The following is a 16,155-nucleotide window of genomic DNA, read 5'->3' as shown; positions in this document are numbered from 1 at the left end:
ATTTTCAACACAATCATTCATGAAAAGAATAGAAATATTGAAATATTTGAAATAATTTTAAATTTGTTTAAAGAAGGAAGGTTCTTGTCTTGGGGATTACTTGTCTTTTTTTTAACTAGATTATTGTCTATTTTGGAAATTAGCAAGTATTATATAACTATGATCAAAAGAAGGTTAATTTGACAAACTGGCAAAATCAACAAAATCACAATGTACACTGATTGTTGTGGGTATAAAGGAATTTGGTAAGCTTTATATTTTGCAATTGTAATTATAGAAACAAAGATGTGATGACAAAGGCTTTACAAGTCTGGAAATATTTGGTACATTAGGATATAATATAATAATGTTTGTATTTAATAGTTATGTTTTTTTAAAGGTAAGCAATATGCTTGAATTTGAACATACTCCTTAAAAAGATGAGTCATTTTCAGCACAATAATGTGAAAACCAGAAAATATCCAATCTTTTCCCAGTGGGGAAATAATTTTTCAGATTATTCCAAGACCACATGAATGCAGCACAAATGTCCTATCTTGCAATGCTGAAAAAAATAGTGTATCCACCCTGTTCTTTTCTTTTTTTTTTGAGCTACTCAAAAGTTTAGTGAGTTCTTCTTTGACCCATGCTTTACCCTTCCAGCTAATTTCAGGAAAATCAGGGCAGTAGTTTTTTTCTAAATCCTGCTGACAGGCAGACAATAAAATGGGCTGAAACAAAATTAAATCTAATAATTCAAAAGAATTAGATATTTTAAATTAAATCATCCAGTCGTTAAATTTGTTTAAAAAAGGCAAGTTCTTGTCTTAGGATCATTTGTCATTTTATAGCTAGATTGTTATCTATTTTGGAAATCAGCAAGCATTATATAACTATAATCAAAACAAGGTTAACATTACCAACTGGCAAAATAAACTAAATGTACACTGTTGCTGTGGGTATAAAGGAATTCAGTAAACTTGAAAGATGTGATGATAAAGGCTTTAAGAGTCTGGAAATAGTTGGTATATCAGGTTATTATATATATATTCAGTACCATCATTTTTTGTTTGTTTGTTAACAATAGTTAACAGTCAGAACTATGGAATATTAAATAATCCATCTTTTTCTCACTACAAGCCTTTTTTTTTTTTTTACCATGTGCACAGAATCTACAGGTTATAACCTTTTGAAATGACAAAAATGTGAAATTATTGGTTCTATTTTCTGTATCGGCCATGAGAAGCAGGTAATTATCAGTATCGGTGTGCATCAAAGTGCTTGAATTTCACTCTTAAAAAGAGTTAAAAAAAAAAACACTTGTATTGGGTTGTTTGATGAACACATTATCACATAGTTTACACAGCAGTTTCTCTCAGCTTGTGTGTTTTGGAGATACGTGGTTTTCACAGGATGACAAAGAACATAAAACACTAATCAGCATCAAGGCCGGTTCTCTTGTGCTTTTACACTGCAAATGTGTTCACATAAATCTCTCAGCTGGCACTGGGAGCTCTTTTCAGTTGTAACCTCAGTATATTTATTACGTTCGCATATTTCTGCCTTCAACAAAATGTAAAAAACAATCAAAACTCTCCCATAAAAAGCACATTGGTGAGTAGTTATTGGATGTAAATGCAACTTTGGAAGTATTTTCGTGCCAATTGCTCTCAGCAGTTGAGAGTTGGAGACCACTGATTCATCTATTTTCAGTTCCCAGTGCTGCTGTAACACTCGTGTAGTGCAGTGTATTTACATAAACAGTCACTGTGGCTTATTCTTCAGTAGTGGCAGTGGAAGAACTGAAGAATCAAACATACATGCAAAAAAAAAAGTGAATGCACAACCAAAATAAGCACAGATGCTTTTCAATACAAAAAAATTCACATATAGGATGTCTAGCATTTAACAACAATACTAATGCAATGAGTGGCTTTGATGCATTCACACAAACAGGTTGTAAGAAGCACATACAGCAGACAAACTGACACACGAGAGTCTCTCAAACGTCTGGTTAATTAAACAGATTTGAAAATGTATCATCATTTCTGTCGCTTTGATTCATCACAACTCTCAGATATAAATGCTTTGGGACATAATAAACAATGTCACGACCCAGAAAAAGGTTGTCATGCAGTACGACAGGCCACAGGAACGCTGCAGACCCAGAAGTTTCAAATTATAAAAAATACACTCCTGTAGAGTTTAGACGATTGGACAGAGGTTGTAACCAGCCAACCTGCAACCAATCTGTTCTTCTATATACTGTACATATGTTTGGTTTTATACAACCCCGAATCCAAAGAAGTTGGGACGCTCTGGGAAACAAAATGTATCGTATACAGAGTGCAAACTTACAGACACAGAAGTTTATCAGTTTGAACATTAACCTCTGAAAACCCACCTGCCCCGGTGGGCTGAGGGGTTCGGATTAAACTAAAAATAACCTTGAGCCATAACAACTGTAAGGTCAGAATACATATACATGAGCCTTCAATTGAAAGGTAACATCTTCTAGTTTCTGCAGTTGTGGCTGTTTAGCATGTGGCTAAAATACAAATGAAACTACATCAGTTCAAAAACACTAAATAATGAAATGAAATGGTTATTTCTTTACATTTTCATTTTCATTTTTCATTGGTCCAGGCCCAAAGCAATTTATATTCTTCAATATTAAAAATGTGTAGCTTATATACAGCATTATTAGTCAACTACAATGTGCTAGTGAAGTGACACTGAAGCTTTGTGAACCTTTTGCTTTATTTTTTTACCCCACTAGATGGCGGTCTTGGCTTTAAAAAAAAAAAAGGCTCTAGCAATGCTAACTGAGTGTGTTTTGAGCCCTTTGTTGAACAAAGAGCATCATTTAGTGGGCTCAGAAAATAAAGAAATGGTTCAGAAAGCTTAGTTGTCGCTTCACTTCAATGTGCATCGTAGCTTACAAAAGTCTTTGACGCCTTAATTTTGCCAGATTTTTCTTCAGTGTCCAGCCTCTCATCAGCATTTGGGTCCTCACTGCATTCTTACAAAATCGTATTAATAAATGCTCTTCGGACCTATTAGTTATACTGATAGGTTAATTTAGATTTAGGCTGTTTTATCTTCATTGTAAGGCTCAAAATGAGGTTTGTGGCCACATTCTGCCCTTGTTTCTCTTGTGTTAGTAAAGGTTGCCGACCCCTGGTCTAACTAAACTCTCCGTTAATTGAATATATGTCACAATTAATTAGCAAATGATCACTTTCTGTTTTAGACAACATCCCAACTTTTTTGGACTCGCGGTTGTAGTAATACTGTGAATTTATTCATGATAATAATGATGATGATGATGATGATGATGATGATGATGATTCACTGATGTACTTTATTGAGAGTATTCCTAAATATGTATTCATTAATTTAGTGTTGTAGTTTAATATGTGTGTAAATAGGGTCACAGTGCATGCCCAAAAGTCAAAATAATTTCATTATTTCAGATTTAGACACATGCTTCCTCATGTAGATCGTACAAACAGCTTCTATAGTTTCAACTTCACAGTTTTATGACCATGTAAATATAATATTGGCATTATCATTTTCCCCCAAATCAACTCAGACATTGGTTATGAGTTTGAGCATAAAAAAAGGAATATTTTTTGCGTTATTTTACCTAAACCTAACCTAAAAACATATCTGAGGCATCAGTTGAGACTTGTTTCCTGGATGTCTTGACATGATTGATGTGTGAAAAAATATTTCCACCCTCTGACACCCAACAGAAGAATTCGAAGAGGATAAGTGAAGAGGGTCTGGTTCCCCCTCTGTGCACGTTTGGCTCGAGGAGACTGTGTGACGAAAGTCTCCAACTACTATAATAAATGCACATAATTAACCAACAATCAATGTGACCTTTCTCCTGCAAAGGTTTATGTTGTTCGATCAAACACGTCAGCTGGTGAAGATCTCACGGTGGTGGTGGTGGTGGTGGTCTCAGTCTGAATCAGAGTCTGAAAGCCCATCTAGAAAACAAAAGTGAAAAAGTGTGAGTGTGAGCCAGGTACATAAATGTGTTAATTAATTGCATGTGAAAAGTAATAAGTGACATGATGCATAAGTATCTGAGGGTTTATGATATCATGGATAACATTTATGCGTAACGCTTTATATTTAAGCGTAACTTGTAATAACCATTAATTAACAAGTAATAAGGCCCTTGTAAGTCCTTACAAGAGACTAATTAACATTATTGTGTCTTTATAAGCTTATATAAGTGTTAATAATGGCATTATAAACACCCATGACCCACCCATTATGTCTTTGCCATGCCTTTATTAATCTTATTTTGTTTGCTTATTGATATTAAAATATACTTTATTGCTCATCTATTATAAGTTAACTATGCTTTTTGCAACTACCGGATCTAAAGCGAGAACAATGCCTTATTACTTGTTAATTAATGGTTATTAAGGACCATATTATAAAGTGTTACCCATTTATGTTATATTTTTATAAAACTATAACGAGCGCGACCTCTGACACATGAAACTTTGCTGTTTATCTCATCTGTTATTTCATCAGTACCACAAAAAGCACAGTCACTCCCCCCTAGTGGCATCAAACAGAGCAGATAGTTTCGATTTGAATGACTGGAGTCTTAAAATAAACCTTCTCTGAAACTTTTGCCACCACAGCACCATAAATGGTGTGACTGTATATTTGTGGCAGTCAAAGCACTGAAAATACTAGAAAAAAATAAAAAATAAACAAAAGCAGAAGTGCAGTAATGCAACTGTAGCTGAAAATTTCCCCCAGGGTATAAATAAAGCATCTATCACAGGCATAAAAGGGATTTACTGACTATCTGTGATACAACTTCTGTGTGTAATAAAGTGCAGACCAAAGGAAAGGGTTAAAACACTAACTCATGTCTAACTTGGGCTCTGTTATAACTTTATTTGCATCTCCTCCGGATACATGAAAATAGAGCCCAAATGTTTAAGTTTAAGAGTGGTTTTAACCAAATTACAAAAAGAGAAACCCACAAAGACATTTTTTTTAGATTGGTAGATTTTACATGCCGTTACAGTAAGACTCCTCTGCTCTTTTGTGGGTTTAAAGGTTCGGCTCGTTCCAAATTACAAAAATAAAAGCATTAACTTCTAGCAGTATGTTGCCATGCAGATAGTTTTGGTTTTGTTTACCAACAGGTTTTAAAATATTTGTCTCTGAGATGGAATTTTCATTTGTTCATGATTTTTTTTTTGTCTGTTTGTGTTGTGTTTTAAAGTTGGGTAAACCAACTCTTTAAACTTAGGCTGTATTTTTGTGCATCCGGTAAAGATGCAAATAAAATTAGTAGCAAGTTGAGCTCAACCGATGCTTCAACACCTTCCTTACCATTTATTAAACATTGAAGTTAAAGTATGTAACAAATACTGATATATGAGGTTTTCATACATTGTTACTTAAATTAATTTGGCATCTGTCCATTGCACCAACATTTAGTTAAGTAGACAAATATCACAAAAATATGGAATTGTCTTGTACTATGTGCATATATTAAATTTAGTTTGAATAATCTTTGCCAAATTACTGGGTAATGAATCTGTAATTCAAATTGTACATGTCTATATCATTTAATAAATAGTGTTCTTATCTAAAATTATATTAAGTCTTTAATTATATATACAATGCTTATCACATTTAGACCACCTGTCATAAAAATTAGAAAAACATAAATATTTCAAAAGCTTGTTTAAAACTAAAAATTTTAGTGTAAGTTTTTGGAATTCACCTTTTTATACCCAGATTTGAGCCGGCTCACTGGGCTTCTCTAAGAAGTCAGAAAATAATCAAGCAGAACATTCAACCACTAAAACTCATTTTTCTGTTCAGGAATGCAAGTAAATAACTATAATTTGACATCTTAATAAAGAAATAATAATGTGCTTTACTATTTTTACAGGGTTTTTTTTGTAAAACAGTAAATTTGAGAATTCATGGATAACAATAATAATTATATTTTAGCATTAAAAGTATAATTTTGGTTAAAGAGCGTCTACATAATGGTGTATTAACCATTACAGAAACATAGAAAATGATTTAGTAATTACTAATGCTGTTAATTTAGGACAGCTGTGGCATTAACCGCTGGTCTAATATATTTGTTAAGCACTGTACATGTTCCTTTGTGGCCCTATATCAGATTTTAACTTATGGTATTACCTCGCTGTCTTGACGGCTCCTCAGTGGAGTCCCCTTCTCCTCCTCCTCCTCCTCCGTGCTTTAAGAAAGTGGCCAGCTCATTGAAAATGAGGTAAAAGTCTAAAGCGAAGACGATGGTGGCGATGAACCCAAAGATCTGTGAAAAAAAAACCCATTTGATATCAATACAGTGAAGACCTTGACATATAAGATCCTTCGCTCCTACAGCCATCAGGCTGTCTCATTCTTCAAGAGATTCTCCCAGACTAACTGAATTTCCCCTCGGGGATGAATAAAGTAATTTTGATTTGATTTGATATGATATAATAAGACCTGAGATTACTGGACAAGGCCAAGTGTGTTGCATTTATGTCAGTAATTCAATTCAAAAAGTGGAAATAACACATTATATAGATCCATTACAAACAGAATTCAGAATTCAGTATCTCAAAAAATGTGAGTTTACATCAGACCAATTTTAAAAACTATGTTTCATATGGAAATGTTGGCCTCTGAAAGTATGTCCATGTATATGCAATCAATACTTTATTATAGTATATATTATACGGGCTATTTGACTTTTCCATCATATTCTAATGTATTGAGAAGCATCTGTACTTAATAATACATAAATAATGGTGATAGGATGAGTTCAAAAGTCAGCTTTACCCCAGCAGCCTTAGAGGCACCATCCGAGTATTTGGACACTGCAATTATGGAGATGATGAAGAAGATGATGGAGGCAGTCACACATCTCATGAAATCCTGAAAAAAAAGAAGTTAAAGAAAGAAAACACAGGGGTTCAGAGGAATAATCTTAATTTTACTGTTTTTACTTTGTTTTTTGTTCTTTTTGCACTAGAAGACAGTTATTCTCATGTCCAACATCATATTCACTGTAAAGGTTTCAATTTTTTTTATATTTCATAATTCTCTTTTTATTTAGAAAGGCAAATTTCCATCACATACATCAATTACAGCCGTAGTCATTCAAGGACATAGGAAAGGATGGATGTAGAAAGTTTAAGTGATTTGGCCAAACTGGGGTTTCTCTTACAGACCATTAATTTTCAGTCGGGAACAAAAAAGGAAAGAAAAAAACAACAGAACCAGGGAGTGCACCATTTGACCATTTTGATTAATCAAAACATCACATAAAAATAAAAATAAATTTAAAAAAAGCACAAAGCACAAGTATATTCAGTATTTTACATACTCCATAACATAAATCAAAGACAACTTCAATCCACTCATTAATGGTGGATTTTCTACTTTTAAAAAGTTTTAATCTTATGTGATAATAGTTCTCACCATAAGAGGCCAGAGGAAACCTTTAAACCTCTCGTTGAATTTCATGGAGTAAGCGAACATCAAGAAGAGAGCGACCAGGAACTCCAGCAGGGGGACTGTGACAAAGGCTGCTGCTGTGGACGCCGCGAAACACACAAACGATACAAAGGACAGTGCCTAAAGAGACAATGAGAAATAGAGAGTGAAAAATAAGTGGAACATGTACGGTAGGTATGTTTACATCAATGAGAAGCTCAAGACTGAAGCCTTGAGCAAAAATCTGTTTGCTTTTATCACTGAAGATGAATAAAAGGCAATTAGAAGACATCAGTTGCTCCTGTCTTTGAGTTTATGTACATATTTATCTATTTCTAAGTGAGCTGCTTGAAGCCAAAGGCACATTTACATTTTCAATCCAACTGGTAAATAAAATCATTCTTCTTTGATCTTCTCCCTTTAAGATAACGTTACAGCAGCCTGAAGCTGTACGTCTGTGTGAATCACAGCTTCAGGCCCACTTCCTGTAAGGAGATACAGCTGCTAAAAGACAATGTTTATTCACACAAGGCCTGTACACCGTTACAATGAATCCTTCTCGTTCTCTCTCACACACAAACACCCACAAACACAAAGCTGGTATAATAAAAGAGGACGTCACAACGTGCTCTGCAACAAGTAGTTACACTGTGAGTGAATGAAGCTGCCCTGTGGTTGACGCTCTCCATTAGAAGTACTGGACGGGTCGTATCAGAGCAAATGAGAACAAGTCCAGACGGTGTAATCTCAGACAGGCCCGGCCATCTTGTCTTTGTCTCAGTCAGTCATCCTACACTGGCCTGAGGTTAAGAAACTCCCCCTGACTGAACTCAAACTGCAGCAGCTGCTGTTACTTAAAAGTGCTGCTAAGGAGCAGCATCCTGTCTGGGCCTATAAGATCTCTCTGTAATTAGACATTAAACAGCAACAGGTTAACTATAGAAGCTTCTCTCTGAAGATCCACGGGCATGTTTGCTTTTCTTGAGGATAAATTCTATAACAGCACAGGATGAGCTGGCATAGTACCTACATTCTTTTACTTTGCTAATGTGAAAATAAAGAAAATCACATAATAAAGGCTAATAATTCTCTATAATCCTGTTTTGCATTTTTATCTACTGGTGCCTCTCTGCTATTGGGGTCTGAGCTATTGTGACTGCTTTATTGTATTGGCCACTCTTTATTTACTTTTTATTGTTTTATTTTCAGTTTTATTTTCCATACATTGACTCGTACCTTGCAATGTCTTACCTGAACTGTGTTATTGTCTGTTCTGTATGTAAAAATATTAATAAAAAATAAATAATAAATAATAATAAATAATAATAAATAATAATAAATAATAAATAATAAAAATGAAGGCTAATCATTTTCTATAATGTCTCAAGAGTGAGGCAGCTCTATGGTTGGAATAGGAAAATCATTTTAATTACTAATATTTTATGTTTTATATTATATGTAGAATTGGTCATCACAAGTTACCCTGCAGCCTGCGCTGCAAATTATTTGGTTCTTACCAAGATAAAAAAAAAATCTTAGATTTAGAAATGTTTGATAATTCATCTTGTTTTAAGAGTTAATTTCTTATTTTAAGTGTTCAACAAGCTAATTTCTAGATTTAAGAATCTTAATTCAAGAAATCTTGTCAAGTGAAATTATCTGTCCATGCAGCAAGATCATTTCCCTCAGATTTAGTGTTTTTATTTTGTTTTCAGACACCACTTTTTTGCAGTGTGGTCTCCAAAAAAACAAATGATGCTTCCATACAGTGAAGTTGCATTGTCAGTTTTAAAGGGAAATGTATTTATTTGTTATACGAATACATTTCCTATCAAAGTCCGTGTAAGTCCACACAGGGAGGAGGTCGGGGAGGATGGGCGGGTCAAACAAACACAAAACCTTCACCCAGGGGATCGATGTTTGTCTGCAGTGTGAAACTAAAAGAGAGTTTTTAATTCATGTACAGAAGTTAAGTTAAGTCATGTAAGGATTTTAACCCAAACCACATCTTTCCTTGTTTTGTTTCAATTCATAATGGTAACCATGTATTTGAAACTACAACCACAATCCATAACAAATATGTTGCACTTCAAATGTAATTGAGAATGCAGTTTTGTTTTATGGGAAACATAAGTTGTAGAAGACAGGTTGGCCTGAAGTGATGTCTTCAAATTTCAAGAAATTGAACATTAGGCAGCAAATCCTCACAATGCAGAAGCAGGCCTTGATAATTGATTTATTTTGGGGTTAATTGATTAACCCTCTATGGTACGGTGTTGCCCTCAGGCAACATAACCATTTTTGGCCTGTCAAATTTCTACAATGCATGTTTTTGAGTGATGCGATATAGGGAACCAATAGCAATGCTCCTCCAGGAGGCCATATTGAAACCCTATTTTGCAGACTTTTCCAAAGGAAACAGCTTTGCCATTTTGCACCACAAAAAAATCACTCAAAAGGTTATTTCCTGACCCTTTTTCATCTGGAACAAATATGTTCCTACTGATACGTGAGTAAACCTTCATTCCTGATAGTTTCATACACTTAGACTGTTCAAGATATTAATTTCAATGGGTCGTTGGTTCAATGGTACAATGTTGCCTACAGGCAACGTTCAGACAAGAAACCGGTTTAAAAAGTTCCTTTTATAATGTTTTTAAATCTAAAATGTTATGTAGTGTACCCTGTAGAAGCAACTGAATATTTTACACGTTTATTAATAAATTATGTTAAAATTCTTTTTTTTTTTCACTTGTGCACCGTTATGGTACAATGTTGCCTACGGACAACGAACCCCAAAAACTTCCAAAAAAATAATTATAAAATTTCTTCAGATTATATTTATTTAGTCTATTTTTAAGACAAAAAAACCCTCCAAACATTTTTTTCCTAACTGGCATCATAATGCCTACCATAGAGGGTTAAGTGGTAAGGTTTCTGTCATATGATAATTGATTAAGTGGTTGTTTTGTAAACCTTACAGTACAGTAAAATCTACTTTAGTGGGGTCAGATGTGACGGAGCATGTTTAAGTGCCCTTAAAAGGTGTGCAATGACTCCTGAGCAGGTACTGAAACTTGCTGTTGGTGCATACAGTATGTGGGCTTTTAAACTCACAAAAACATAATAAATCCCAAGGCCACAAACACATTACACACTGAGCTAAGAATCCTGACAATCCAATCAGTTTATACCACCTACGGAGGGGGCACACTTTGCACACATTTACCACACCATGCACCCTTTATTAACAGCTTGTTTGCATTTTGAAAATACTTCAAATGCCACAAAAATCCTCTTTTTTCTCTCAGTACATTAAGTTTACACGCTGGGACTTCACATTCCTTATCGGGCCTGTTGCTGGCTGAGACTGAGAATCCTAATGAGAAATACACAGTGCTCTGACACACTGTGTATAATAATGCATGCTCAGCAGGATCCGTGTCTGACTAATACTCCAAAGAATGGGAAAGCTACAGGCTGCGTTCACTTTACTCATATCTAAGTGCTCACTGAGTTCAGGGACTGTGGGCTCATATAACACTGTCTATGAGCTTTTAACTGTATCTAAAAGACAATACAACTGGGAAACTACAGGCCATGAAGAATAGTTTCTCAGCTACACTCACACAGCACACATGGGACAGTACAGTAAACCAGGTATGTTATTATAGGAATAGAAGCCTATAATACCATTGTTTAACTACTCTACACTATACAAATTAATCCTAATTATTACCAATCCACACATTGGAACCATGGAAACTTAAAGGGGACATATTGTGCTAATTTTCATGTTCTGACCCAAATGCCCAAAAAGTTTTCTAGCTTCTGAGTTTCCTTTTTGGTTAGTGTCTTGCTTGCCTTATCCACTGGTTCCAGCTCAGCCCATATACTTTTCATGGTGACAATATAGATTTTAAAATAGTTTTTCTTTGCTAAAGGAAAGTTTTACAAATATAAAACCTCCATGGATCAAACATGCATAATAGATTCATAGTAGAAAGGTGTTACAATATGGCACCTTGAAGTTTAGTTTCTGAATTTCTCAGTTGGCATTGTAAAGTCCCAGTTCATTCATTCCCAAAAACATAGTTTCTTGCCAAATCTGATGGAATCCAAGCAAGAAGATTTTGCCCAGGATTTGGGCACTTTGGATAATCTACTGTCAGCAGTTTTCAAAGTGATGTTTTCCTTTGGAAACAGTATTTCCAGTTAGGGTTGGGCTTGTTTCCAGGAAGACAACAGAGATTTTTTGTCAGCTGTCAGACTTTTTTTTTTTTAAACCAAACTGTTATACTGTGGCAGCTTATTTAACATCTCTGGTTGATTGACATAATTGCAGGCATTATTGAATGTTTATGTTATTTTTGCATTAATGTGATTTTCTTTTTTTTGATGTGAAATTATTTTTGTAGTCTGGATTAGCCAAAATGTAAATCTATTCTGGCAATCAGTCTGCCAGCTGATGCACTTACATACAAGTAATGTTTCCCAAAGAAATTAGATTAGTATGTAGTGACGCAGTTCATCACTGTACATCATGATCAATTTAGTTAGTAGATCATGACCTAAATAACAGCCACATGTATGATATTCTTTGTGGAAACCCACCTTATCTGTTATCTCTGTAGCTTAATGTTATCTTTCCTAAAAGTGCATCAGTGTTCTCTGATTTTTGCAGAGGTGGTCTTTCAGCTGTGCACTCTCACCTACATGCACATACAGCACATACTTCTGCTGTAGGTCGGTCAGCAAAGGCCAATGAGCTTTTTAGTTTAGTTCTGCAGAAGCATTTTAGCTTCGGGGTGAAGATCATAGTCACATTGTTGAGTAGCAGTAAAGAGGCTGTATTGTATGTGTGTATGTGTGTATGTGTGTGTGTGTGTGTGTGTGTGTGTGTGTGTGTGTGTGTGTGTGTGCAGGGGGGCTGCTTAGCTCTGCATTCACACACAGTGAGGACTGTGTGCTCCAGGCTACATGTTATAGGAACACAGTGAAGGATGTGACTGAGAGGAAGACAACTGCTCTCTCACATGACACAAATGTGAGGGTTCATACAGCAGTAAGTGCAGGAAGACCCTCCCGTAAGAAGAGCATGATGCTGGTGGTCCCCCTACCCTGCCTTCTAACACCCACCCACCCACACACGCACACACACACGCACATACACAGTCAATTCTGCTTTGTTGAAATCAACTTAATCAGACTAAGCCAACACTAAGAGAAAGAAAGAAGCTTAGACCGTTATTTAGCCTGATCACTGACAGCACAGATGGCTCTTTACAATGAAGAACATGTCAGTGTTTTTTCTGCATAATCCAGTTTAAATGTTTATACCAGAAGTTTACCTCACTGCTCCTCCCTTTACTAATGGAAACCTTGTGACAGAATCTGACTGACCCATAGTCAAAATGACAGTAAAACAGTCCAGTAAAGTTATTTCCAAATGTGCATTAAAGCAGCGCGTTGCTACAGCTGCCGTAACTATTAGAAAAGAGCAACTAGAAGTAGTGCGCTTTGGCTTTTGTGCGCATTTGGCGAAAACAAAAGGTACAATAAGAGTTTCAGAAGTGAGCCCACTGGTCATTTCTTACCACTTCAGCAATAAGCAGCATTCCTTTCCTGGAGGAGGCGAACTCTTTGCTCGGAAGAATAGAGAAGAGGACATTCTGGCGCGGCCGATCCGAGTCAGGAGCCTCGATGTCCCCCATGCTTGTAGGGAAAAAAAGTTATAAATCTCCCCAAACTTCAGCAACAAACGACCAGCGTAACGTAACGGATTCAAGGCAAATCAAAAAAATAAAAAGATATGTGGAGGCGTGAGGCTTCTCGGAGGTGGAAACGGAAACAATGACAGCGCGGAAACGCAGAGCGAGCTCCCAAAAAGCGCAACATCTGCTTTCTCCAGATGTGAAATGCGATTCCCTCCCAGCTGCACACAATACAACCCCGAGCCACTCAGTGGAAATATCCAACACATGATGTCATGTCACACGGCAAAGAAAACTCTTTAATGGCAGTTTACATTAGACTTGAGTCATTCAAATAAAAAATAATCTAAAAACATTAACATTTCACAAATAATAAAAAGTCTTTGTGTCAATTCAAATGACTACAGAACCTTAAATATGCTTTAAACTGGTACAAAGTTTGAATAGTATAGTACAGGTCAACCTTACAATAAGGTAAATTGAAAGTAAACAGTGTATGCACTTAATTAATTTACTGTCATTTATTTATTCATTGGTTGACTTGATTCTGGGTTTCACTTCTTCGGTTGTTTAATGTGATGTTCTTGAAAAGCATGTAGGTGTCAGCACACAGCAGCCCAGCTGTCAGGAGACCAACTATCTGCAAACAAAGAGCAGATTTCAAAATAAATGCATCATACTGCATGTTAACACATCTGATATCCTGTGTGTGTAAGTGTGTGTGTGGGTGAGAGGCCACCTCTGGGACACATTTCAGACTAAAGAACAGTTAATTGGGAACATCTTGGCCAATAGTTGACAGAAAAGATCTCTCCAATTGCTAAAAAGTTCATCTTGGGGTCAGTGGTTAAGGTGAGGATTAGGTTAAGGTTAAGGTTAAGGCGGGTAGTGGTTATGGTTACAGTTAGGGTAACTCAACAGGAAATGACTGTAAGGAGGCATCTTCAAACCTCATATTGATGTTACAGCCAGTGATCGAATGTAACAAAGTGCATTTACTCAAGTACTGTACATTTAATGTACTGTACAATTTTGAGGTGCTTCTACTTTACTGGATTACTTATTATAATGACATTTGTGCAACTTTATAATTCTACTCCACTACATTTTAAAGGCAAATGTTGTACTTTTGACTCATTTTACTACATTTAGCTTTAGTTACTTACTAGGTTGAGATTTAAAATGAAAAACATGATCAAATTAAACTGATTACATTTTTAAAAAAATTAAACCAGATAACATCAGTGAAATGCTGCTTACACAAAATCATGTAAAATAACAATACTATCATTTATTTGGAATTTATATAACAACCTGCAAAAGTACTTTTTGTTTTGATACTTTAGGTACATTTTGATGCTGATACTTTTGCACTTGTACTGAAGAAAGTTTTGAATGCAGGACTTTTGCCTGTGGATGAGTATTTCACAGTGTGGTATTAGTACTTTTACTGAAGTAAAGGGATCTGAATACTTTTTCCACCACTGGTTACAGTAAATGTAGACAGATAAAAGCAATGTTTGGATATTTATTTTATTGTAGAGTGGGATTCTCTGGAACATTAAATACTTTCAAAGATGCACGGAGTAGGAAAAAAGTCTGAAGAGGTCAAAACTTGAGCAACACTTGAAGAAAATAGAACATTTTATTTAACTTTTGGGCTTGTGGCCTTCATCAGGGTCATCAAGAAACACATAACAGACATTAAAACAGGGCAGGTATGGACATACGTACATGTAGGCATACCTACCCTGTGGAACGCCATGAGCTGAAACGTGTATAAGATAAATCTGTTCTACAAAGCCTGCTGGAGTTTTGACCTCTTCAGATATATATTTTATTGACTGCAATCAGAGATTAGAGAAATATTTCTCACCCCTCCAACCAGCATGCCTGTGACAGTGTATGTCACCAACGCCAGTATGCTCAGGATAACAAAGTAGACTGCTGCAAACACGGAGTTAAAAACATCCTGAAGAGAAGAAAATAACTTTTAAAATGCATGCATGTATGTTAGTACAGTAGGCTTCAACATGTGTGGTAAACATCACTCACGACTAGAGGCCAAAAGAAGAAAGTCAGCTTCTTGTTGAGTTTAAACAGGTACAGCAACACCAGAAATAAAGTGATCAGAAACTCCAGCGCTGTGGCTGCAGTGAACTTTGGTGTGGCTGCTGTAGCAAAACACACAAAACCTACAAACAGAGTCCCCTAGCGCAGAAAGAAGAGACACAACAGACAGAAAAATGGTTACTGCAGTAATGCAAAGCATGTAAATATTAACATACATTGACCTGTAACACTTTTTTCTCTAAACTTCCAGCACACCAGTTCTACTGAATCACTCATTTCCTTCCTTCATGTTGCACATCCTTAAGTAGAAAGAGGAACTAAGTGCCCACGAATGTTACCACATCTCAATTTTTTACTACAAACAACTGATCAAGTTGCTTTTTCAGCGGTTTAAATGCTCTTAGTATGTTTATGTGGGTCACTACTGGCAACAAACTAGTTCTAGCAAAATTGTAACTAACCTAACAACTTTGTTATTGTTTCCTGTACTGTGTATCTACTTCCCTTTCTGATGTATACACGACTTCTCTTAGCTGTTACTACTTGTTCAAACTTTTAGCGATGTGCAAATTGTCTCACCAATTCTGCTACTTTCAGGATCCCCCTCTTGGATTTGATAAAAGCAGCGTCCACCTCCATGGTTGTTGTTCTGTTTTGATCCTCCGACATTATGGCACGATTTCATTTGCAAAAGACAGCTCACTCTGCCCGTTACCCTGAAGCATGCAATTTCCTTTCAGCTCAATAGGAAATGACTGTTAGTAAAGATTATGTGCAATATTTTCACACCAGCTGCAACTTGCAGAACTCCCAGAAAAAGACTTGCAGAACTTCATTTGCATGCTGACTTTTACAGGAAAAGACACACAGGACCATAAAT

At 35.8% G+C, this 16,155-nt stretch overlaps 2 protein-coding genes across 2 annotated transcripts; both read right to left on the bottom strand.

Annotated features, from left to right (window-relative positions):
• Positions 1-957: 957 nt before the first annotated feature.
• On the bottom strand, positions 958-13,341 carry cmtm3 (CKLF-like MARVEL transmembrane domain containing 3). The gene is made up of 5 exons (XM_059355539.1): positions 13,086-13,341; positions 7,474-7,629; positions 6,832-6,927; positions 6,184-6,319; positions 958-3,977 (listed from the first exon to the last, which is right to left on the bottom strand). The coding sequence occupies exons 1-5, from the start codon at positions 13,200-13,202 to the stop codon at positions 3,949-3,951; spliced, it is 534 nt and encodes a 177-aa protein (XP_059211522.1). The 5' UTR covers positions 13,203-13,341; the 3' UTR covers positions 958-3,948.
• A 139-nt stretch (positions 13,342-13,480) lies between these two features.
• Positions 13,481-15,984, bottom strand: LOC131992054 (chemokine-like factor). The gene is made up of 4 exons (XM_059357415.1): positions 15,855-15,984; positions 15,258-15,413; positions 15,079-15,174; positions 13,481-13,842 (listed from the first exon to the last, which is right to left on the bottom strand). Exons 1-4 carry the CDS (start codon positions 15,942-15,944, stop codon positions 13,732-13,734), a joined length of 453 nt encoding a protein of 150 aa, XP_059213398.1. The 5' UTR covers positions 15,945-15,984; the 3' UTR covers positions 13,481-13,731.
• Between the last annotated feature and the right edge of the window lie 171 nt (positions 15,985-16,155).

Source organism: Centropristis striata, chromosome 2 (genome assembly GCF_030273125.1).
Source record: "Centropristis striata isolate RG_2023a ecotype Rhode Island chromosome 2, C.striata_1.0, whole genome shotgun sequence".
Lineage (NCBI taxonomy): Eukaryota > Metazoa > Chordata > Actinopteri > Perciformes > Serranidae > Centropristis > Centropristis striata.
This window is presented reverse-complemented; position numbering and strand designations above follow the sequence as displayed.